General features: G+C 45.8%; 1 protein-coding gene and 1 pseudogene across 2 annotated transcripts in view; both read right to left on the bottom strand.

The window, feature by feature from the left end:
- Window positions 1–723: 723 nt before the first annotated feature.
- Window positions 724–26,449, bottom strand: part of LOC140389619 (sodium/hydrogen exchanger 9-like) — a 570,848-nt gene continuing 545,122 nt past the window's right edge. For both annotated transcript variants that reach the window (XM_072473892.1, XM_072473893.1), the window contains exons 15-16: window positions 19,569–19,674; window positions 724–4,056 (exon numbers count right to left, since the gene is read on the bottom strand). In XM_072473892.1, the coding sequence (XP_072329993.1) occupies window positions 3,892–4,056; window positions 19,569–19,674 (271 nt within the window). In that variant the 3' untranslated portion in view covers window positions 724–3,891. The remainder of the gene's footprint in view (window positions 4,057–19,568; window positions 19,675–26,449) is intronic.
- LOC140389618 (histidine--tRNA ligase, cytoplasmic pseudogene) lies at window positions 15,731–17,141 on the bottom strand (annotated as a pseudogene).

Raw genomic sequence — 26,449 nt, 5'->3', positions numbered from 1 at the left:
CTTCTCTGCAAAACGTAAAGGAGAATTGGATGACAGGAGATCTGTGAAATAATCTTGAGGTTGTACAATAGGACACATTCAGAATGTAGAGAAAAGATCCATAACAGTTACAATAGGATTTCACTGGGCAAAGTTGGATATTAAAGTAAATTAATAGCATTTGTATATGTCTCTCCTGCAGCCTACTGGTATAAATGGTCTCCCACTGTTATTCCAGAATGTCTGCAGATAGAGCTTTCCTTCGTGGTGCTTTAATGTAGGTAGACCTTATAGAATTTACAGTGCAGAAGGAGGCCATTCGGCCCATCGAGTCTGCATTGGCTCTTGGAATGAGCACCCTACCCGAGCCCACACTACCCTATTCCCATAACCCAGTAACCCCATTCAACCAACACTAAGGGCAATTTAGCATGGCCAATCCACCTAACCTGCACATCTTTGGACTGTGGGAGGAAACCGGAGCACCCGGAGGAAACTCACGCACACACGGGGAGAACGTGTAGACTCCACACAGTGACCCAGCCGGGAATCGAACCTGGGACCCTGGAGCTGTAAAGCAATTGTGCTAACCACTATGCGACCTTAACATGGGTTGATTATAAAACTCATCCAATAAAGAGACAATTCCCACCCCAGCGCTACCAGTGATAGTGTAGCTTTTGCCTATATTCCAGCAGCTGATAATAAGCATATATTTAGTGCTCATAGTAAACGTCACATCCATTAAGTTGAAATTGTTTTCATTTTATTTCAATTCTTCTTAAGGTGCACTGTATTATAATATGTGAAGGCATTTTTCATAAAAAATACATAACAGACAAGTTCATTTAAGACACCTTGTGGAGAGGAAAAACAAATTAGAAGTGGATAGTTAGCTACCTTTAATCCTTGCTCTTTTGTTTAATCCTAGCCATTTTATTTGGTGGATGTGCAATATTGGTGTTGTGTGAGGGATGTTTTGTTTATGCGAGTGTCTCTTTTTGGCAGTCGGCCAGGAATAGAGACCACACTTAGTTTGATTCTGGACAGTACATAATTGTAGGGAGTCACTGGAACATCAACAGTGTGTGTGCCTTTGTCCATAAGAATTTGACTCAGCACAACATAGAATGGGGGTGCATGTGTTGGAGGGTCATCCTTCTCTTATTTGATGCCCTCAAGATCACTTAGCTCTGTGGTGTTTAAAGGAGGTAAGGTTCTAGATCGGAAATCAGCAAGTCAAATTTTACCTTCATTGACGTAGCATCTCCAGCACCTTTCGGAGCTTTAATATCTTATCTGATTTTGTGTTGGGCGCAATGTCCTAAGGATTGTGTAACCACAACTCCAGCCCCCTCAAAATGGGACTACCCCTGAGGGATGCAGCTAAACCAAACTTTCACCATGGAACAACGTACTGCCCTTAACTATGCAACCGTTGCTTTTCACTTAATATTGTAATGACTTGTAATTTATGGTTTACACTTCCTATTTGTGACCATCTTCTTCATGAAGATAAATGAAGACTTTTGATTTTGTTAAACTCCGCCACTCTTTTTTTATTTATGGGATGTGGGCATCGTTGGCTAGGCCAGCATTTATTGCCCATCCTTAACAGCCCTTGAGAAGGGGATGGTGAGTTGTCTTCTTGTGAAGCCTCCCATGATTATGCAAGACACCTTGTAAACTAGCTCAGAACTGACTAAAGTTAATTTGCCTGATAGTTGAAGGATTTGACTGTACACGACAAAGCAAAACTGTATGCTTTATATCTGTGCATCACACACATTGTACAACGACTGTTTTATATGGCTTCTCCACAGCTGTAAGACAAATGGTGCCTCACTCTACTCTTAAACATTTGTTTCTTGGGCATCGCTGCATGAAACTATGTAGGAGACAAATAATAATAATCTTCTTGTTCATGAGCTGCGCAGCCCATGTAAGGTTCTTCACTTAGTTTTGTCCATAATAAACTTAGAAAGGCTTGATTCAATTAATATATGCTCAGTTTGATAAGGCTTTTATCTGCCAAGAATGAAACTGCATCAAAAAAGCTCAATTTCTGTAAGTTATAGTGAATCTGCTAATGTACAGTATAAAGTTCTGGGAAATTCTGGAGAAACGGATTTTCATATTCAGATAAAAATATTCATATTCATTGCATATACCCGAAGGAAATTAAGATGAATATGATCGAGGGCTAAGCATAGCCTACAGATTAAAATATATACAGCATTCGGTTGGCTAAAAATTAATGAACGGCAAAAAGAATTTACAGATCTAATTAGCTATTTCACAGCAATAATTCAACTGGACAATGACAGTAATTTTTTTTATACTGTTTAACGCAATGTAGAAACATGTTCTTCCCATTTTTTACCCCGGAGGTATATCTTAATTGTGATGAAGAAACATCTTTCAAGTAAACCATTATGCAACGTATCGTTTACATTCTGATTAAGTAGAATATGAAAAGGTCTTGTAGAGCCTGTTCCGCTGTTCAGTTAGACCATGGCTGACCTGTATCTTAATTCAATCCATCTGCTATTAACCCTTGTTATCCGTTCCTAACAAAAACAATCAATCTCAGCTTTGAAATGTTCAACTGACCTAGCTTCAAACAGCTTTCTGGAGGCCCTTTATTAAAATCCAATGATCTACAAGTCAAATTCCTACCTCTATTCGTAAACTTTATAGCTAAAATGTTCTCTCTCTATGTGGGGCATTGGAAGCAATGGTTTTTTTGGTCAAATTGTCCTTTTTGTAATCTCCCCATCCTCCCAAATTAACAGCCCTCCCGTACCTTATCTTCATGTGTGCTTTGTGATAGGTGTGTGTTGACAAGCTATTTGGCACTGAAAGTGTCGAGGGAGAGCCCAAATTCTCTCCTTATCTAACACTCACAAATGCGCAATTTCCAGTGGAGGCCACTGGGTAGTAATTCAAGAGTTGAACTTTAGATGACTTCGTTTTTCCTTATCCAGCACCACTGAAACTAACTGTTGCATTGAGGCTCCTGTCCAGGATAATTTCTAGGATCATCTGGTTTGTGAGGCTTAATACCGCAGCAGAATGTAAGGCACAAAGTTTCAGAGGACTTCTCCGCACACGTTTATTCACGGAGACATTGGGGCAGCTGAGTTGCATGTGGGTGGTCCGTCAGGTGATTGGCCAGAGAATATGAAGACAATGACTGAAATTCAGGCCATGAACAGTGGAATGGAATGTAACATTGAGAAAGGTGATTTAGGTGGAATTTTAAACCATTGACCATCCTAATGCTAGGTCAGAGCTATAAAGAAATACACAAGATACTATTACATGACAATAGTGTAATGATACTTCTTCAGCAGTAACAGAGCAGTATTGCAAAGCCTGCATCAGAATCATTTCTGCATGAGTACACTGAGGCCCAAGCAGGGGTTATTTTAGCTCACAGGCAGTATAGAGATAGATTTCTATGTCATTCAAGAGCTTTACGAAGGAAAAAAGCGATTGAGCCAATGCAGTTATTTTAATTTGGTTGCAAAGGCAAATGTAAATGTAAGATTCTCGAAGCTCGGGACAGAATTAAAATCACGTTAAAAAAAAATACCATCAGATAGCCTTTCGGTCTCGTGTGTTACTGTCAAAGATCCGTAAACTCACTAAGTATTGGTCCATATGGACCAATATGGACTGTTTGTTTTGATTTTAGTACAGAGCCTTGTGCCTGTTAGGCAGGAAAATGTACAAATTTGCGAGTTTCAGGACAGGGATAGTTGAATTGGTACTAGCATATGGGAGCTATTTCATCTCCCCTTCCATTATGTTCCCTCACCAGATATGTGTGAAAAAGAGCTTTGTCCAGTTCAGGCTGCAGGATCCCCTCAGAGTCTGTTTTGAGGTAAGGTGCACTGCGAGCTGATTTTATCCTTCTTGGAGGTTATCCTTGGCTACTGGTTGCTCTGGTTTAGGAATATCCTTCCCTTGTTGTTCACCGGAACAGGAAGCAGGCACTTCTCTGTCTTCATGATACATCGACAGCTCATCATTGTCGATGATGTAATCTGTGCCAGCGTCCTTCTGATGGTTCTGAGTGTAAAAACAACAGGAGTTAGCTTTTCTATTTTGGTACTGACAAAGTACCAGCATTGTGATTCAGGTTACAATAACACCATTGAAGTTAGTGCCCAGTTCATTCTCACTCAACATATGTTTTCAATATTTAGAACAAAGAAGTACAGTAATGTCAAATATTTATAAATGGTGGAATTAATTTAAAACTCACGGATATCTTTGATCTTAAATAGTAAGCTTGCAGTTCCAGAGAAACAAAAATGGCCCTGATGACATGGACAGCAATTATGAACAGAGGAATTAGAAACAGGAGTAGGCCACTCGGTCCCTCTAACTGACTCTGCCATTCCATTCGATAAGACCATGGCTGATCTGATTGTACCCTTAACGGCACATTCTTGCCCACCCCCGATAACCTTTCACCCCCCCCCCACCCCCTTGTTTATCAAGAATCTATGTAGCTCTGTCTTTAAAAAATTCAAAAACTCCGCTTCCATTACCGTTTGAGGAAGGCAGTTCAAAAGACTCAGCCCTCTGAGATAAAAAAAATCCTCCTCATCTCGGTCTTAAATGAACGATTCTTATTTTCAAACAGTGACCCCTAGTTCTAGAATTAAATACCTTCATGTTTCCAATTCGGCAACTGCTTACTGTGTACTCTTTATAATTGCTGATCAAATGGAACATTAAAATATGTTGTCCTGATCTCTGCTGAACATTTATACCAAATTCTAACTATCCATTTAAGAAAAAACTATTGAGCATCATAAGCTCTGTGCAAGTCAAATACAGCCAATCCATTGGTCTAGCAGCTTAATCATGCTTTGTGTTTTACCCTTTGTGTTTAGATTATTTACTGGAACTAAATATGAATATTAAAAAGTGGTTGTTTTATTGAAAACTCAAGGAAAATCACTTTAAAAATGATGTCAATGCTGCCATTCATCTCCATTTTTTGGGGAAACGTTTTGAGTCTTTAACAAAACACCAACCTCATACAAATCCTCCCCACAAACTCCCCCCCAAAACTGAAAGAGGTAAGAAACCTCCCCCAGCTACTCATTCTCCCCTCAACAGCTAACAGTGACCAATTCTCTGAAATACAAAATAAACAGTTGCCATCTCCGATAGAATCCTTAAATCGATCCCTTCACAGTGTATTTCAACTTCTCAAGATGCAAAAACTCCAACAAATCCCCTAGTCACGCTGAAGCACTTGGCTGTGTTGCCGACCTCCAGCCTCCGTGCCACCAATGAGGTGAAGTCCAGGACATCCACCCCCCGCACGCCCTCTGCAGCTCCGGCACATCTGAAACCCCCCAAAAGGTGCCAGGGGGCAGGGTTCTACATCAATATTTAGGATCGCCGACATGGTGTCAAAAAAGGGTTTCCAGAAACCCACTAGCTTAGAACAGGACCAGAACATGTGTGTGTGGTGTGCAGGTCCCATTGAACAGAGCTTGCACCTACACTCCACGCCCCCAAAAAAAGGCTCATCCTTGTCTGAGTGCGGTGCGCTTGAAACACTACCTTTAATTGAATAAGGCTCACTCGCACATGACGACGTAGCATTCACCCTCCGCAGCCCCTCGCTCCAATCCTCTCCTCCAATATTGGCCCCAACTCCTCCACCCATTTCGCTTTCACCCCTTCCACCGAACTTAACTCTTCCCCCATTATCCGCACATACAGGCCGGACGTACTGCCCTTCTCCGACCCCGAACAGGGGAGAATGTTTTCCAATAAGGAAGTCAGCTGCACCCACCGGGAAAGTCGGAAAAAAACTCTTAGCAAACCTCTGCACCTGGAGGTACCTAAACATGTCCGAACCTAGCAGCCTGAACTTCTCCTTCAGCTCCTCCACGCTGGAAAACTGCCCCTCCAAAAATAAATACCCCACTCTCTCCAGCCCTCTCTCCCTCCATGCACAAAAATGTAGCATCCAGCCTTGCCGCTCATAACAGGAGCCAGCTTTGAAACTGACGCAACTTAAAATGCTGGCGGAGTTACCTACTAGTCTCCATTTTAAATAACCTGCTCATTCTGATAGTCCAATCACTCCATCATTTTAAATGCCTCAATGATACCCACTGTGTACTTTGTTGTGCTGAAGTAAATAGCTCTAACTCTTGCAATTTATCCTCATAACTAAGAGCCCTGAGGTAGATATCATTTTTGGTGATCTTCCTCTACATCATAGATTATCATAGAATTTACAGTGCAGAAGGAGGCCATTCGGCCCATCTGCACCGGCTCCTAGAAAGAGCACCCTACCCAAGGTCAACACCTCCACCCTATCCCCATAACCCAGTTACCCCACCCAACGCTAAGGACAATTTTTGGACACTAAGGGCAATTTATCATGGCCAATCCACCTAACCTGCACATCTTTGGACTGTGGGAGGAAACCGGAGCACCCGGAGGAAACCCACGCACACACGGGGAGGATGTGCAGACTCCGCACAGATAGTGACCCAAGCCGGAATCGAACCTGGGACCCTGGAGCTGTGAAGCAATTGTGCTATCCACAATGCTACCGTGCTGCCCTACATCTTCTTCAGAGCCTTGTAATCTCTGATCTTTGTGGGGTCCGAAGTGGGAACATAATATGCCAAATGTGGGTGAGTCAGAGTCATACAAGTACAAGTGCAATTCTCTGTTTAAAAGAAATTACTGCGGATGCTGGAATCTGAAACCAAAGAGAAAATGCTGGAAAGTCTCAGCAGGTCTGGCAGCATCTGTAGGGAGAGAAAAGAGCTAACGTTTCGAGTCCAGGTGACCCTTTGTCAAAGCAATTCTCTGTTTTATACACAATGGGCCCCATTTGCACAATTTGAAATCTTATTTTCTTTCTGCTAGCAACATTCCAATCACAATATAAAAATCTGAATTTAAAAAATATTTTATTAAAGAGTTAAAATAAATCACCCATGAAGGGCAAAAAATGAAATGAATTGCATGCTGCCTGCTTATTTAAATGATAATAGTATTAGCCCAATGCTAAATGTGCTGTTGAGCAGGGCTCCCAGGTTTGTTTGAGGCTAGCACCTCTTAAAATTAGCTTCTTAAATTCAGGCTGAATCTCCAAATTGGAGGTGCATTCTGCCTGCAGCAGGTACTGGAAGTGACTGGGCTAGAGCGTCTGACCACAACAGTGAAATGGCACAACAGGGTGGAGAATGTGCTCCAGTGTTCCTGCGCACATCGCTGGAGACCTTGGGGGAAGAGGAGGAGGGACGTCTTCTTTCCGCAGGGAGCCAGGAGGCCCTCCAGACAAACTTTGTGAACGTAGTGGGAACAAATGGCCATTGTTGTCAATGCAAGTTTTGTAGTTCTGATCACCTGGAAGCTGTGCAGAAAGGTTTAATGAGTGGTCACGGTCAGTGAATTTGCCCTCAAATGACATATCCTTAGAACTAGCCTCATGCACTGCTCAATTCATCAGCCCCACATCACTACATTCCAACAGTCTATCAACCCTTAGTAGAATGTCTCGTGGCGCAGTGGGAAGTGCCCCACATCTGGGACAGAAGCTCTGGGTTCAAGCCTATTCCAGGACTTGATGGCCAAGGAAAGCGTGTGCATAACGTGGTCAAACAGGTTGAGCTTCAGCGTGTAAATCCTTCCAATATGCTTGATGGCAGGTATTAAGAGCGGGAGAGGGGCGGCCCGGAGGCGCAGTGGTTAGCACTGCTGCCTCATGACGCTGAGGACCTGGGTTCAATCCCGGCCCCAGGTTCAGACAGGAAACTGGAGTTAAGACCACGACCAGAGCAGCAAATGGCAGGCAAGATCAAAGGGTCGGATGGCCTAGCCTAAATCCTATAACTCATAGCTAACATTGAGAGCTTCACCTCACATTCACACACTGAGCATTCCTGTAAGTTTCCAATCCACGCTCACACAATGCACACACTGTCGGCCAGTCAACCCTGCAGCTGCATCGAACCAAACGTGTTGCACAATACTGACTGCCACACTTCCCTCTCTCTTATGAGGTGGCAATTGGAGGCAGACGGAGCTAACTAGAAAAGACAGGCATGGCTGCATATCCCATCCCTGTCAGAAGAGATCCATATGTTATCATTGGAGTGGCCATAACTGAGGTGCTGGCCAGCAGCAGGGCTGGATTCATTGAAGATGATTTTATGTCTGTTTCTCACAGTCCACCTCCCCCTCTCATCTCACAGTATCGTTGAGAAATCACAGCACCGACAGAAGGCGTTTGACCCATCAAGCTCATGCTGGCTCTCTGTAGAGTTCCACAGTCCCATTCCCGGCTCTATCCCAGTAATCATGCTAGTTTCTTTCCCTCAAGTTTCCATCCAATTTCCTTTTCAACTCATTGATCATCTCTGCTTCCACCACCCTCACGGGCAGCGGATCCAGGCCATTCCTATACATTGTGTAAAAAAGGTCCTTCCTCACGTCCCTCGAATAACTCTTGCCGAAAAATTTAAATCCGTGTCTCCCATCATCTTCTCTTTGTCTGTCTTATCCAAATTTGTTGTCATCGTGTGCACCTCGATCACATCTCCCTTCAATTGCCTCTGCTCTCAAGTGAACAGCCATAGCTTTTCCAACCATCTCGCTAAAATCTCTCATTCCTGGAACCATTCTGGTAAATTTCCTTTGCACCCTCTGAAAAAACCCTTACATCCTTGCTAAAGTGTGTTCACCTGAACTAGATGCAATACTCTTGCGTAAACAAAGCTTTATACGGGCTCAGCATAACGTCCTTACTTTGTCCTCAAATGTCTCTATTTATGAAACCCAAGATCCCGTTTGCTTTGTTAATTACTCTCTCAATATAGTAATAATAACAATCTTTATTGTCACAAGTAGGCTTACATTTACACTGCAATGAAGTTACTGTGAAAAGCCCCTAGTCGCCACATTCCAGCGCCTGTTCGGGTACACAGAGGGAGAATTCAGAATGTTCAAATTACCTAACAGCACATCTTTCAGGACTTGAGAGAGGCAACCGGAGCACCCGGAGGAAACCCACGCAGACACGGGTAGAACGTGCAGACTCCGCACAGACAGTGACCTAAGCCTGGGACCCTGGTGCTATGAAGCTACAGTGCTAACCACTGTGCTACCCATATGGCCTGCTAACTTCAAAGATCCATGCAAATAAACCCTCAGCTACCTCTGCCACTGGACATTTTTTAGAACAATGCCATTGAATCTATATTGTGTCTCCCTATACCTTTTGCCAAAATGCATCACATCACACTTCTCTGTATTAAATTCTCACTATATGCCACACCTTCAAGTTTGCCACCACTGACAAATTTTGGATGTTTACTGTGATTTTCTGGATCCAAATTGTTTATAAGTATATCAAAGAAAGCAATAGTCCTGGGACTGACCCTTGAGGAACATCACTGTCTAGAATCCTCCAGTCTGAAAAGCACCCATTCACCATGACTCACTGTTTTTGGTTAAGTCAATGTTTTATGCAATTGGACACTCACCTTCCTCTTCGGTGTGTCTCAATTTTGTTAACCAGTCTTTCATTGTCAAATGCTTTCCTGAAACCTGTTTAGGTGAGATCCATTGCATTCTTTTCATCAGCCTTCTTGCTTACTTTATCAAAAAATTCAATCACATTAGTCAAGCACGGCATGCCCTTACACAACAGTGAAGGCTCTCCTTCATTATTCAAACCTCTCCAAGTGTCTGGTGATTTCTTCCCTGACTTCCATTTTTAAAACCTTGCCCACCAGTGATGTTAAACTAGCTGGTCTGTTGTTACTGGGACTATCGCTCCACCCTTTCTTGAATAAGGGCATCACTTTTGGCATTCTCCACTTCTCTGGAACCTGCCCCTCCCCACCCGTATCGAAGGAACATTGAAAGATTAAGGAAAGCCCTACCGCCATCAACATTTCCTGTAGCAAACTGGAAGGCAGCCACTCTGATCTGGGATTAGAATACTTAGGGCCGAAGGGTTTTTTCTGTGTTGTAGGCCTCTGTGACTCTATTGGGCAACTGATCTACTCTAAGCATAGCCTGTGTTTATGTGTCTGACAATTTTCACCCCATCCATTATCTCTCTCAATATTTTGTCAGCATCCTCTCAGTAAACACATTATTGAAGTATTCATTAATATTCTAGCCTGCCAGGCAGCACGGTGGCGCATTAGTTAGCATTGCTGCCTCACGGCGCCGAGGTTCCAAGTTCGATCCCAGCTCTGGGTCACTGTCCATGTGGAGTTTGCACATTCTCCCGTGTTTGTGTGGGTTTCGCCCCTACAACCCAAAGATGTGCAGGGTAGGTGGATTGGCCACGCTAAAATTGCCCCTTAATTGGAAAAAATGAATTGGGTACTCTAAATTTATATTAAAAAATATATATATTCGAGCCTGCCCAGCACCTCGAAGAATATATCATCCTCTTTGTCGGTAGGACCTACCCATTTGCTACAACCTCTTTTGAATTACAAGCTGATGATGCATCATTGATGTACCTCTTGCTGTCCCTCCTCCCCTCGCAACCTTACCTTTATACTTTTCCCCTTTCAGATATAAAAGAACTGAAACCTAGCCAGCCAGTGGTTCAGGAGCAAGGCGTGGTAGAGGAAGAAGAGACTGATGAAGTAACACAGCCACTCGCTCTGACACCTGCAGCCACCAGCTTACATATTGGAACTGCATGAACCTAAGAGGGGAGGGAGCATGGGCTGTGGGCATTACTGCCACCCAAGGTCATTCTACTTGCATTGAAAGTCAGCGACCTTCCAGCAGCAGTACCACAGCCACTGAAGCATCACAGCATTGGAGCAGCAGGACAGGACAGTACACAAAAGAAGATGGTTTGCAGTAAAGAAAATAAGCTGGATGTTAACTTTGCATTCCCTGATAATCTTGGAATACTGAGCAATTTTGGCAGACGAGAGCAGGATCTGATAATACTTTGTGTGGCCCAAACAAATCTGGTGGTGAATGGCTAAACCAGACCCATTCAAGTCTGTGTCACTTAAACTGAAGAGCACAGAGATGCAGGCTGTACCAAGGTGAGAGAGAGTAATGGCTTGAATGGGAACTATGGCATCAAAGATTGAGATGTATAATGTGCTGAGCATGGTTGCATACTACGAAAGAGAAAATGCTGGAAAATCTCAGCAGGTCTGGCAGCATCTGTAGGGAGAGAAAAGAGTTAAAGTTTCGAGTACGATGACTCTTTGTCAAAGTTAAGAGATAGAGAAAGTGGGAAATATTTATACTGTTGAGTGAGAATGAAAGATGAGTCATAGCCACAGAAACCCAGGGAAACCGGGTGCTAATGGCCACAGAAACGAAGGGGAAAGAGTGCTAATGGCAGTCCCCAGAGAGAACAAAAGACGTGAAAGGCCAAAAAGCAGAGAAACTAAGAGGGTGAACTGTAGATGTCGGGGGAGGGGAAGGGGGAAGCAAAGAGGAGAAAGGGTAAGGAAAGGTGAATAAGATGGGGGGGGGGGGGGGTTAAATATATATTAAGATAGACAAGAAAGAAAGAAATGGTAAAAGACAGATAAAATGAAATGGGATGAAAACAAATGGGTCGAGGTGGGGTAGAGCTAATCATCTGAATTCGATGTTGAGACTGGAAGGCTGTAGCGTGCCTAACTGGAAGATGAGATGTTGTTCCTCCAGTTTGCGTTGAGCTTCACTGGAACATTGCAGCAGGCCAAGGACAGACAAAGTTGAATACTAGCTGCGCATTGAGGAAGTGGAACCCTTGTGGCTCTGGTGTATCTCTGAATTTAGATGTGGAACTTGCATCATGGGGAGCCCATTATCCTGTTGAAACCACGGGCATGTTCCATCTGCTTCTTTCTGAGAGAAGGCAAAATATTCATCCCTCTTAGCATACAATGCATCAGTCACCTCCCTTAGAGGAGGGGGGTGGGGTGAACTGCATGATGCTGGAGAGATCCTCTGGTCCATCCTGGATGTCCACTTACATGAATAAAGGAACTGGCAATGCCACCCCGGCCCTGCTTTGAGACTGCCGATGTGCCTGAGACAAGTGGCAGATTTCAGTTGAGCACCTCCACAGATGCCACAGACTTTGTTCCCAGCTTAGGCTGAGGTGGGAGAATTTGGACTCCTGTGAGAGCTATTCACCCCCTCCGCCACCTCCCTAATCTAGCAGCGAGTCCTCCTCTGTATTGCCTCTGTTAATTTGGCAGGCTAAGGGAGAAAAGAAACCCGGGCACCCATGACTGGGAGCAAGAGATCTGGGCTGAATCGTTTTACTGAGAACCATTCCCTGTGGACTTTACTATAATTAACATACTCTAACTATAAATAACAGTAAGAAGTCTTACAACACCAGGTTAAAGTCCAACAGGTTTGTTTCGATGTCACTAGCTTTCGGAGCGCTGCTCCTTCCTCAGGTGAATGAAGAGGTATAAATGACAGTACAGACCAGGAAACAATTCCAATAATTCTAAAACAGGAATCAATTAACAACTAACCTCAAATGTAGAGGAGGGATCATTCCTGCCGATGAAGGAATGAACAGCTATGTGAGAGCATTAGCTGGAGTGTTGAGGTCGAAAACGGCAGCGCTACCTTAAGTAAGTGTTATACACTGACTGAAATCACATTCTGCTTCCTCTACATAACCCCGGTGCACACTCCCAACACTGCACTACTGACCTTATGGCATCAGTACAAGAAGTGTGCTTGTGTGCGTGGAAAGCCACTTTGGACCCGAAATGGAACCTGTCGTGCTTGTGCTGAAAGTATGGGTTCACTGTTCCTGAATTTTGTAGCCAAACTATCTTGCCTACACCAAGATTCTGGTTTTAAATGGCTACGCTTCAGGAAGAGCAGAGATTTTTCACCTGGATGTCAAGTACAGTATTTAAGCAAGAACAGCCATTCTCACTCACCCACACGTATGAGCTCCCAAATAATGTCAACATCCAATAAGCCTGAGATTTCAGATCTCCGGAACCTATATATGTCATGCAACAAGTTACACTCACTGCACCTGATCCTCGTGGATAAAGCTATTTTGAAATTCAATTAATGCTAATGGCAGAGAGTTATCAATGCTGTCAGGGTTTGCTATCAAAGCTGTGAAAAGCAGTGTTTGCTGAGACGACAGCTCTCTTAGAAATCCTTCACTGAAACTTGCCAATTAGTGATCTCTTTGCATATTTGTTGCTCTGTGACTTCCTTCAAGCTAAGAAAAATCTGCCCTCTCTCCTTGCGGCTGCTTCTCAAACAGTTTCATCTTTGCATCAAAAGCCGTCACACGCTCAAATAAATGACCTACAGCTTTTATATTCTCTCCTGATATTTTAGAGATCTATTTCAAATCCGTCAGAGTAGACAGGTTTGCAACAAATATAAGATGCATCAATCTTGAAACTTGGTTATATCTATTCAACAGTGCAATAATTTCAGCACGCAAGTCAAAAAACCTGCTTCAATATCTTGCCCCAATTAAGCCAGGAAAGATTGTTTGGAAGGTAACTTTTTCTTTGTTGCTTCAATGGGCGTAATTTTTCCGAATGAATTCAAAGTGCTGTCGCCAGCCAGAAAATCTGTATATTTCCCACTGGCCTTGGCAGCGCTAATCCCAGTATGTCAAGTTCAAAGATCTGTCAGATGTTTCTTTGTTCCGATCTCGGTTTTTTAAAAAACTGCAGCAACACCTGCTCAACAGAGGGGGCACTTCAGTATTAATGGACCAGCAAGAGCTATAAGAACAAAGCCAGCACTTCCTTTGTAATAGTCTGGACCTGTCAATCAAGAGGCTTGCAAAAGGTAATAGACCCTGTAATTGAATGTAAACAATGCATTTCAAAGCTTTTCAGCTTCTCAGCTTGCCCAGAGGTATTAAAAAGTTAAAGGGGAGTGAAATCTGATGTAAAAAAAGCACTTCAAAGTTTTCCAACACATCAGAGAGAAAACTTTCACCTTCAACTGACTGATCTTTGAACTTGACATGCTGCGAGAGACATCAAAAGGTTCCAACACATCAGGGGGGAGGCTATTAACTACAATTCGACATGCTAAAAGAGAGTTTAATGATTTTCAAAGCTGCAGAGGGAAAATCTGCCATGCGACCCCCGCTCCACCCCAGGAAAGACCCCACGACCCCCCCCCCCACCCCAGGAAAGACCCCAATCCTGAGCCCTTCAGCCCAGCCTGAGCCCCTCAGACTCCCACACCTCCTGAAAGTCCTCCTAGGCACCTTGATGGTAAGTATAGAGAGGGCCCCCGACCCCCCCCCCCTTTCCTCCCCCTCTGTGTCCATGGCACCTGGTCCCCACTTCTAGGGGCCAGTAGTGATTTTCGCCCACGTGACTTCCATCTGGATGGTGGGAGCATTCCAGAAGGCTGGAACATTCTACTTCAAAGCCGCTAATTGCATTCCAATGAATGGCAATTAGTTTGGACCATGCTTTTTGCCCTCTCTGGGCGGGACATGATCTCGCCAGGGGGAACGGGCCAGGAGACACGCAACGGGGTTGACACCCGGCGAGAATCCAAATTTTGCCTTCACGCTCATTTAAAAGGGCCAAAAGGAAAGCTGCCTGGGTCTAGCAGCCCGGGAGAATTGCCCCCAATAAAATTCACCATTGCGACTGAAGGTCAAGGTGAGTATGAAAGCAACAATGAACACAACTGATTGCCGTGCTGTTACTACCCATATAGAATCTCTTGCTATAAATTGCAATGCCAGTTGATCACACGAATGTTGCCTGCCACTCAAGAAGCGTGCATCTTTAAGAGGCCACCTGCACCAATCAGGGTTGGGATTTACTGCTGTTTCTACAAGTTAACTTTTCCCTCTCTAGTCTGCAATTAATTTTAGTGCATTAATTTTAAACACAATATCAATTCCTCTTCTGCTGCAGTAAAGAAAAGTCACGGTCCCTGGGGGTGGGATATATTTGTGAATCCTGGCTGGATATCCCTGAAAACACCTGGGTTTTAGCTCCATGGGGTGCGGTATTTTTTTTCAAAACAGATTTCCAATCCGGACACTAGGCTATTTGACAGCCTTGGCTGAGGAAGGCTCCAGGAAAGGCCTTGGCAAGAAACAGCTAAATTTAACAGCTATTGCGGATGGAGATTGTGGTGGGAGTGGTGGGGGTAATGTGTGGGTAGTAGGGTTGCCCACTCCTCCTGGACATATTCAGAGTGATATAATAATATATAATTATCTTTATTGTCACAAGTAGGCTTACATTAACACTGCAATGAAGTTACTGTGAAAAGCCCCTGGTCGCCACATTCAGCGCCTGTTTGGGTACATGGAGGGAGAATTCAGAATATCCATATTACCTAAAAGCACGTCTTTCGGGACTTGTGGGAGGAAACCGGAGCACCCAGAGGAAACCCACGCAGATACTGGGAGAACGTGCAGCATGGCGCGAGTGTGTTCTAAGTTAGTAAGTTGACTGTAAGAACAGAGATACATAAATACAAATTCTGCTCCACCTTGTCTCAGTGTGGTTGATGCACAATAATCGTTGGGGGGGCGTAGGGAAGAGAGAAACTGGAAACATCAGCAAAAAAGATAAACTCAATCTCAACCGAGCGCTGGTACAACTGTATCCAGCCGCTAATCTGACTCTTTAACTCAACTTCCAGTGTTTCACTTTTTTTTTTTAGCCAGCATGCCTTTTTATTGATTTGGCTGGGTCAGCACATTCTAGCCCCCCTGCCTTTGTAAAAGGCAGGGTATGCTCCATAATACAGAATATATATATTCATGCCCAATTTTAAAGTCCAATTAGAAAAAGAAAGTGTCCTTCCAGATCGGGGAGCTCCTTGTTCATGGTGCTGATCAACAAGCAGCAGTCAGGGTTGATGATGCTGCAGGATATCATGCTCCAGCGTCCAATATGTAAAAGTGATTCCAACACATTGCCTCTGAAGGGGTTAGGACTGACATGTTCTCTTCTCGATTTCTTCTATGAGATTTTCTCTTGCAACATCAACCTCCTCTCTCGTGGAAACAACACGAAGTTTGACAACTCCATCTTTTAGTTCCTGTTCTCCAATTATAGCCACCAAGGGAATTCCCGTCTCCTCACAGTATTGGAGCTGGTTCAGGAGCTTTGGGTTCTTCTTGTATGTAATTTCTGCCTTAATTCCAGACTTCCAGAGCTCTGCCACCAACTTCATCCTCTCTTCCAGAAGGTTCTTCTGTGCTGTGGCTACAAGAACTTGCGTCTCTGTTGTACAAATTTTCTCATCTGAGGCCTCCAGTCTCTGTTCCATAATGGAGAATATCCTTTCAATCCCAATGCTGACTCCCACACACGGTACTTTCTGACCTTTGGGATCAAACATTCCAACGAGGCCGTCATACCGCCCTCCAGCAGCTACACTGCCGATGCTAACTTGCTCAGAGTGCTCGTTCTGCTGTGTCTGAGTGGCTGCCTGACTCTGGGCTAGCACAGCCTCGTAGATGACACCAGTGTAGTAGTCTAAACCTCGAGCTAAACTCAGGTCAAAAAGAACCTTCTCTTCAACACCAAGAAGTGTCAGATACACAAAGAGCTGTTTCATGTCATTCAGACCTTCCATAGCCACCTTGTTCTGGGACAGTTTGGCATCTTGTACCAACTTATCAATCAACTCTGACCTGCCGTTAAGCTGAACATATTCTCCAATCTTGTCGGCGGTCTCGGGAGCAAGGCCCTTTTCTGAAACCATCTCATTCTTCACATCTTCCCTCGGCATCTTGTCCATTTTATCCACCGCAGAACAGATTGTCCGAAATTTATCAGCTGGCACTCCGCACACTTCAAACATCCCATCGAGGACACGCCTGTCATTAACCTTAATTAGAAACTCTCCCAACTGCAGCTCGCTCAAGATCTCGTGCACAATTTTCAGGCATTCAGCATCGGGAATCATCGGATCATATTGGCCAGCAATATCAAAATCACACTGATAGAACTCCCTGTAACGGCCCCGGGTCATGGCTGGATTGTCTCTTCTGTATACTTTCGCAATATGATATCTCTTAATGTTGGTAATTTTATTCATGGCTAATTAACGGGCAAATGGAACTGTGAGGTCATAACACAGAGACAACAGCTCGCCGCCCTGGTCCTTTAAGTCGTAGATGAGTTTGGAGTACGAACTGTGGTTTCCCATCGTTAGTTCCAAGCTGAACTTTTAGTTCCAGCAACTTTGCAAGCTCCTCTGAAATCTGGTGCTGAGGGGCTTTGTCCGCCTTCAGTTTGCGAACCACTTCCCCCTGTTCCCTCACTGCGGCCTCCAGCTCCGCACGACCCGCCATGGCCACCGGCGAAAGAGCCCAGTGTTTCACTTGACAAATCACGTCACAATACCTGCCTCCAGCCCTAGTGTCCTCTGGGAATTCTAGTCTGCTTGTCACCCAGCTCCCTGCCATGCAGAGAAAGAGGGACTACATTTCCCAGTCAGCGCTGTGAGACCCACTGTGGGGGGGGTCCGGGGCGATGATGTGTGAAGATCAACCTGATCAAACACACTCAATGGCATCAATGACATTGTTTTATAATCTCCCAGAAGGCTTTCTTTGACCACCAGGAGATTGACGTTGATCCCAGGACATCCTGGCCGTGCAGGGAGATTGACAACCCTAGTGACATTTAAGGGGCATCTTGACAGATACATGAATAGGATGGGAATAAAGGGATACGGACCCAGGAAGTGTAGAAGATTGTAGTTTAGTCGGGCAGCATGGTCGGCACAGGCTTGGAGGGCCGAAGGGCCTGTTCCTGGACTGTACTTTTCTTTGTTCTTTATTCCAGTCATCCTGTGTCCAACATTGAGGAGATATGTCACATGGGAGCCGGTTTAGCTCAGTTGGTTAGACAGCTGGTTCGTGATGCAGAGCGAGGAAAACAGGGTTCAATCCCCATACAGACTGAGGTTATTCATCAAGGCCCTGCCTTCTCAAACCTTGCCCCTCGCCTGAGTTGTGGTGTTCCTCAGGTTAAATCACGATCAGTCAGCTCTCCCTTTCAAAGGCGAAAAGCAGCCTATGGTCATCTGGGGCTATGGTGACTTTGCTCTATGTCACATAATCTCCACCAAGCTGGAAGTTACTACCCAATTAATTGTGTGAGTATAAAAAGGGGTGAATGTTGTGAAACCGCACGCGCATGTATGTGTGTATATGTATCTGTGTGTGTGTGTGTATAAAAATAAACAAACCCTTTCATTTTCATCTTACCTCAAGTTTGCCATGAAAGTGTTTAGGGGTAGGAACATCTCCAAATTTAAAGGTGTAAATACGTCACCATTTATAATAGTGTATAATAGTATAATAATATAATAACCATTTATAATTCACCTGAGGAAGGAGCAGCGCTCTGAAAGCTAGTGACATCGAAACAAACCTGTTGGACTTTAACCTGGTGTTGTAAGACTTCGTACTGTGCTCACCCCAGTCCAACGCCGGCATCTCCACATCATGGCTACCATTTATAAAGGGAGAAATCAGGATTAAAAAACACCTTTCTGTCTATGGTAGAGGGTGGGGGAATCAGGGCAGTTTAAATTGCCCCCCCCCCCCCACTCCTGTCCATGACATCCATCACAGCAACAGTAGATTTACAGATTAGGTGGGAAGGAAAGGAAGGAAAATTACAGCAGCCAAAACCATCACCGCATCAATCCCCACTCCCCAGTTCAGGTATCATTGCATCATTAGGGACCATTGCTTTGTTCTTCAGGATCAATTCATTCTGATATCCAATGTCATACTTTTGCCAGTCGATGGGAACTCTGGAACTCTTTCTAGTCAAAGACCTGGGGGTGAATTCCCCGCCACCCCAGCCGAGTGTTTCTCGACGGCGTGTCGTCACTGGCCGCGGGATCCTCCGTTCCTGCTGCTGGCCAATGGGATTCCCCACTGTGGCCACCCCACGGCACCGGGAAAACCCACGGATGGAGGGTGCGCTGCCGGCGGAGGAGAGAATCCCACTGGCAGAGAATTCACCCCCTGGCGTCTGTAACCTTGCATGCTCACATCATCGGGAATCCATGCGTTTGTGTCAGCCTAGCTTTTATATTTGACATAACCCTTCAGCCAAGTTCAAATAGAATACTGAACATGCTTTTAGCGACCAATTTTTTCCACAGACAACTCTGTGGTCGAGCTGGTAATTCACTTGCTTCACATATACTCCTGCTCCTGCAGGCAACTTAATTCTTGCAGAGCATTACTCGGGGTTTAACAGTGTATCAATTCACATTGTGGTCGAAGCCTCGGGCCCAGCTTAAGTTATGTAACATTCTCTTAGAACTTCACTTGCTAACACGAAAGAGAGAGACTGAAGGTGAAGTAACAGAGTCAGATCGAGCCAGATCATGTAAACACAATGGAGGAATCAAAATGACTTGTGCCGTGGCAATCGTCACTACTATTGCAGGAAACGATGATAACAGCAGCAGGTAGTGATGTCTTGCACGGCTGTGCCTTTCAAAATGGAATAATAAAATCTATTATTATCATAAAATCTATAATTCTAACCGTCAAATCCAGAACAAGGAAGTAACATCCTTACCTGATATGCTTGAGGGCTGGTCAGTAGCTTAGCAACAGGACCACACCAAGCTGGGAGTGTTGTGGTGAGTGGTGGACCAGAATGTGTTAAAGCTGGCTTCAAGTATCTTATTGCTTAATTAAGGAAATATTATATAATTTCTGTTCCGAGACTAAATTGACACATATTATAATGGAGGCACTGAAAAATGTCACAAGTATATATTACAGATGAAACAGTATAGGCATTGTCGTGTTATGTACTCTGGGATAACACAGTCTGCAACTGGATGCAGCTTTAACCAAAAGATACTCCAGACCTTGAAGTTAGTTCAATCTGATTTATTGAACCAGTAGCACAGTTAGCACAGTGTTTTATGAGTTTGACTCTCTGCTAACCCAAGTGGTTACTCTGTCTGTCTGAACCAGACTAGCTCTTAGCCGCGTGCTGGAGGTGTGATACTGCACATACACCCTGACTCACTCTGTAGATGTTCACCAGTGGAAAGAGGCGGAGTGTGAGTGCCTCGTGCCTTTTATAGTGAGATACCACCCCTGAGTGTCCTGCCTGCTCATTGGTCATGTCCTGTTCTCTGTGTTCATTAGCTGCCTGTCTGTGCCTGTCTGTATATCATTATCCGCATGTCTGCATAGCTGGACAGGCATAACGTATTTCACTCTTCGTATGACAATTTTCTGAAATTTATTGTGATGTTAGGAAATGACGGCAAGCATCAGTTATGTGCTTTCACTGGGGGATAGAAGAAAATCCCTCATCATTGCTAGACAAAGGCCTACACTATGGGAAATGTTTGGGCTAGTATTCAATGGAGGCGACGGGGTTCTTATGCATTGGCTGGAGAGCCAGCAAGAGATCCACACCACCTCCTTTTGGTTAAGCCTCGGGAATTATGTTGCACGGTATTATAATCCTCACCCCTCTTTGGGACTTTGCCGGGTCAGACATATTCCACGGATGATCACTCTCACTTAAGGGTGAGAAAGACAGGCCTTACAGACACTTAAATGCATCCGAAAAACTGATCCAACTGTCCCCAAAGGGAAGGAAACATTAAAGAATATTACTGTCCTCCAAATAGACTTTTTAACAGCTTCAGCTAGATTATAACAACATGGACATTATAAGGGCCTGGGCATCTCTCCTCAACAATGATCCTCTCCACTGAAGAGTATACGAGATGGGTTTTCGAGTTTGGAAGACTGCAAAGGACATATATTTTCTGAATTATATATAAGTTTATTAAAGAACCAAACATACACTTCACTTTTGATGGTAATTGCAACATTGATAGTTCTTGGAGAAGTATGATCTTGCTTTAATTAGAGAATCCTAGCCTTATTAATGTTAAAGAGAGATATTTACAATATCCATCAATATTTAAAGTAGTACTTACTTATTGAACATACAAATGAACATACTCATTTTTTACCATCTGTCCAGAACCTAGCAGGTTTCATTCCAGTGATCAATCTTTCTTTTCATTTAATGTTATCTTTCTTTTTCATCACATCCTTAATCTTTTCTCATTTATTTAACAAATGGAATATCTTCACAAGCAGAGAAAGTTAGGTTTTGCGATACTGAGAATGCAAAGGTAGTCGATGAAATGCAAGGCTGATCAGCTTGGAGAGAGGAGAGTCCACACAAAGCACACTATAATTCCGGGAGCCGCAATCACTTCCTAGGATTTAATTGTTCAGCCCAAACAAGTAACCTATTTGCAGATGATGTTCAAGAATCATAGTCTGCAGCAACATGCCATTACAAAATATAAACTATACAGGAAGTCGGAAATTGCCTCATTTGTACAGCGTCACAAAAGTGGCAAAGGGACAGTGTGACCTGTTCAGCCTGATCCGCAACATGACGCTTAAGTCACTGTAATCTCCAGGCAGTAGAATTAGTCAGTGATCTACCCAGTTATGTAATCACTTGTGACTCTGATCAAAAGGGAAGTTTCCAAGAGAGACTGTACCATTTGACTTTCAAAGTTGGAGATGCATATAGGTGCACATACCGAGAGTTATTAAATGTTTCCAATTTATTTTTGAAGCATTCTTTTCTTTCCTCACCTTGCTTTTCCCTATCTAGATGATAAACACGACACAAAAGCAGAAAGAACAGCAAAACATTCCCAAACCTCGGGCAATGCTATCTAGGAAACAGCTGCTAAGATATAGATAAGACTGAGCTCATCAGTGCAGGAAGAGCTCAGGCGCCATTTTTAAATGCCGCCCGATCTCTCGACCCCCCCCTCAAACTCCCCACTGAAGCCTCCGGACACCCCAAACGCCCCAATATACCAGTTAGGGGGTCCTCGAGCCCTCCTCATCCCACCTCATAAGAGCAGGGCACCCCCAGGCCAATCCTTGGCAGAAGCAACAGTGACACATGCCAGGATGGCACCACCGGGGTGCCCAGGTGGCAATGCCAAGGTGCCCGGATGGCAGCGGGAGTGCCAGGGTACCACCCTGCCCACAGCCCAGTGGCCTCGGAGACCCTCCTAGGTGCCTTTACACCTGGTCCACGTTTGTGTGGACCAGTACTAAACGGTGCCATGGTGAGTTTTCCTAGGCGTGGGCTTTCATTCCCGGGCCTCGGCAGCATCAGGTGCCAACTTATTTAGTGAGTCTACCTGCTCAATTAAATATGTAAATCTGGATCTTGCCTGGTGAGAGTGAGATCCAGATTGCGACTTCTCTCGAGATCTCGTGAGGCATTCCGAGCTTTGCAAATCTTGCGAGAGGCCCGCTCGCGAGATTTTACGCCCTCACCATTCTATTGCGCCCTTTATATTTGAAAAATTGGCAGTACTTTACACATATTTCCACCTTCTCTAATTATCCTAAACTGTAAGGGCAGACACCTGGGCACATGTCCCTGTTTCTGAACCTCTCTGATCACTTTTTTAAAAAATATGTTTTTATTGAGAATTTTTCAACAATATTTTCCACCTTACAAACAACCCCCCCACCCCCGTAACAAACAAATGAAAGAGAACTCGCGTGGCAAGGCATGAACATGGCAAGTCAATAAGATACAGAACTTTGTACATTGGATTCTTCCATTACATGTCAGTTTCCGGATCATTCATGTGTTTTCTTGCTCAAATGCCCCCCAAAGGAACCCCCCTTCCCCCCCCCAATGAACGATATCCCCCCCTCCCCCCCCGGGTTGCTGTTGCTGCTGTCCGACCTTCATCTAACGCTCCACGAGATGGTCTAGGAACAGTTGCCACCGCCTGTAGAACCCCTGCGCAGACCATCTCAAGGCGAACTTTATCCTTTCCAACTTGATAAACCCTGCCATATCATTTATCCAGGCCTCCACGTTGGGGGGCTTCGCCTCCTTCCACATTAGCAAGATACTTTGCCGGGCTACTCAGGACGCAAAGGCCAGAATGCCGGCCTCTTTCGCCTCCTGCACTCCCTGCTCATCCACTACTCCAAATAGTGCTAGCCCCCAGCTTGGCTTGACCCGGACTTTCACCACCTTAGATACTGTTCCCTCCAGAACCCCTGCAGTGCCGGGCATGACCAAAACATATGGACATGGTTCGCCGGACTTCCTGAGCACCTCCCACATCTGACCTCCACCCCAAAGAACCTACTCAGCCTCACCCCCGTCATATGCGCTCTATGAACCACCTTACATTTTATCAGGCTAAGCCTGGCACATGAGGAAGAGGAATTAACACTCCTTAGGGCATCAGCCCATAGCCCCTCCTCAATCTCCACCCCCAACTCCTCCTCCCATTTACCCTTCAGCTCCTCTACCAAAGCCTCCCCCTCTTCTTTCATCTCCTGGTATATCGCCGACACCTTGCCCTCTCCAACCCATACGCCCAAAATCACCCTATCTTGAACCCCCTGTGCCGGGAGTAGCGGAAATTCCCTCACCTGCCGCCTCACAAATGGCCTCACCTGCATGTACCTGAAAGCGTTTCCCGGGGGTAGCCTAAACTTCTCCTCCAGCGCCCCTAAGCTCACAAACGTCCCGTCAATGAACAGGTCCCCCAATCTTCTAATCCCTGCCCGATGCCAGCTCTGAAACCCCCCCGTACATCCTTCCTGGGACAAACCGATGATTGTCTCTGATCGGGGTCCACAACGAAGCTCCCGTCGCACCCCTGTGCCGTCTCCACTGCCCCCAGATCTTTAGCGTTGCCGGCCCCACCGGGCTCGTGGTGTACCTTGTCGGCGAGAGCGGCAGCGGTGCCGTCACCAGCGCCCCCAGGCTCGTTCCTTTGCAGGACACCATCTCCAACCTCTTCCACGCCGCCCCCTCTCCCTCCATCACCCACTTACGGATCATTGCCTGTTGGCTGCCCAATAGTAGCCACCTAAGTTCGGCAACGCCAACCCTCCTCTATCTCTGCTATGCTCCAAGAACCCCCTCCTTACCCGCGGCGTCTTGCTCGCCCACACAAATCCCATAATGCTCCTGCTTACCCTCTTAAAGGCCTTAGTAATTACAATTGGGAGGCATTGGAATACAAAAAGAAACCGCGGGAGGACCAGCATTTTAACCGACTGTACCCTACCCGCCAGCGAGAGTGGCAGCATGTCTCACCTTTTAAAATCCTCCTCCATCTGTTCCACCAACCGCGTCAAATTAAGTTTGTGCAGTGCCCCCCAGCTCCTAGCTACCTGAATCCCCAAATATCGAAAGCTCCTTTCCGCCCTCCTCAACGGTAGGTCCTCTATCCCTCTTCCCTGGTCCCCTGGATGGATCACAAAGAGCTCACTCTTTCCCATATTGAGCTTATAGCCCGAAAAGTCTCCAAATTCCCGTTGGATCTGCATTCCCTCAACCATCCCCTCCACTGGTTCCGTCACATGCAGCAACAGGTCGTCTGCGTACAGCGACACTCGATGTTCCTCTCCACCTCGAACCACCCCCATCCACTTCCCCGACTCCCTTAACGCCATGGCCAAAGGTTCAATTGCTAATGCAAACAGCAGAGGGGACAGGGGGCACCCCTGCCTCGTCCCTCGATACAGCCGGAAATACTCCGACCTCCGCCGGTTCGTGACTACACTCGCCACCGGGGCTTTATACAGGAGCTTAACCCATCTAATAAACCCACCCCCGAACCCAAACCTCCTCAACACTTCCCTGAGATACTCCCACTCTACCCAATCAAAGGCCTTCTCCGCGTCCATGGTTGTCACTATCTCCGCTTCTCCCTCCACCGATGGCATCATTATCAAATTTAGGAGCCTTCGCACATTAGTGTTTAACTGCCTACCCTTTACGAATTCCGTCTGGTCCTCGTGAATCACCCCCGGGACACAGTCCTCAATCCTCGTGGCCAACATTTTTGCCAGCAGCTTAGCATCTACATTAAGGAGCGAGATCGGTCTATACGACCCACATTGCAGTGGGTCCTTATCCCGTTTCAAGATCAAAGAGATCGTCGCCTCCGACATTGTCGGGGGCAGTGTCCCCCCCTCCCTTGCTTCATTGAAGGTCCTTACCAGCAACGGGGCTAACAGGTCTACATACTTCCTGTAAAACTCCACCGGGAACCCATCCGGCACCGGGGCCTTCCCTGCCTACATAATCCCCAGTCCTTTAACCAGCTCCTTCCCCCCAATTGGCGCCCCCAAACCAGCCACCTCCTGCTCCTCCACCCTTGGGAACCTCAATTGGTCCAAGAATCGCCGTATCACCTCTTTTCCCCCTGGGGGCTGGGACCTACACAGCTCCTTGTAAAAGGCCTTAAAAACCTCATTCACTTTCTCCGCACTGTAGATCCCCTGCCATCTTTGAATCCGCTTATTTCACTCGCTGCCATCCTCTTACGGAGCTGATGTGCCAGCATCCAACTTGCCTTCTCCCCATATTCATATATCGCCCCATGTGCCTTCCTCCACTGTGCCTCTGCCTTCCCTGTGGTCAACAGGTCGAACTCCGTCTGGAGACTTCGTCTCTCCCTGAGTAGTCCCTCATCAGGAGCCTCTGCATAGCTCCTGTCCACCCTTAAAATCTCCCCCACTAACCTCTCCCTTTCCCTACCCTCTCTCTTCATCCTATGAGCCCTGATGGAGATTAGCTCTCCCCTGACCACCGCCTTCAGCGCCTCCCATACTACTCCCACCTGCACCTCCCCATTGTCGTTGGCCTCCAGATACCTTTCAATACACCCCCGCACCCTCCCGCACACTTCCTCGTCTGTCAGCAGTCCCACATCCAACCTCCACAGCGGGCGTTGGTCCCTCTCCTCCCCCAGCTCTAACTCCACCCAATGCGGGGCATGGTCTGAAATGGCTATGGCCGAATACTCCGTTCCCTCCACTTTCGGGACCAATGCCCTGCCCAGAACAAAAAAATCTATCCGGGAGTAGGCCTTATGTACGTGGGAGAAAAAAGAAAATTCTCTGGCCAAAGGCCTGGCAAATCTCCATGGATCTACTCCCCCCATCTGGTCCATGAACCCCCTAAGAACCTTGGCCGCCGCCGGCCTCTTCCCCGTCCTAGATCTGGAGCGATCCAGTGCTGGGTCCAGCACCGTGTTAAAATACCCACCCATTATCAAGCTCCCTACCTCCAGGTCTGGAATACGCCCCAACATCCGTTTCATGAATCCAGCATCGTCCCAGTTCGTGGCATATACATTCACCAGTACCACCTCCGTCCCCTGCAACTCACCATCACGTATTGGCCTCCCTTGTCCGCTACAATGTTCTTGGCCTCAAACGGCACCCGCTTTCCCACCAGTATTGCCACCCCTCTATTCTTCGCATCCAGCCCCGAATTGAACACCTGTCCCACCCGTCCCTTCCTTAACCTGACCTGATCTGCCACCTTCAGATGTGTCTCCTGAAGCATGACCACGTCTGCCTTCAGTCCCTTTAGGTGCGCGAACACTCGGGCCC

This window comes from Scyliorhinus torazame, chromosome 14 (genome assembly GCF_047496885.1).
Source record: "Scyliorhinus torazame isolate Kashiwa2021f chromosome 14, sScyTor2.1, whole genome shotgun sequence".
Taxonomy (NCBI): domain Eukaryota; kingdom Metazoa; phylum Chordata; class Chondrichthyes; order Carcharhiniformes; family Scyliorhinidae; genus Scyliorhinus; species Scyliorhinus torazame.
The sequence above is the reverse complement of the archived record's forward strand: the minus strand, read 5'-3'. Positions and strand labels throughout refer to the sequence as shown.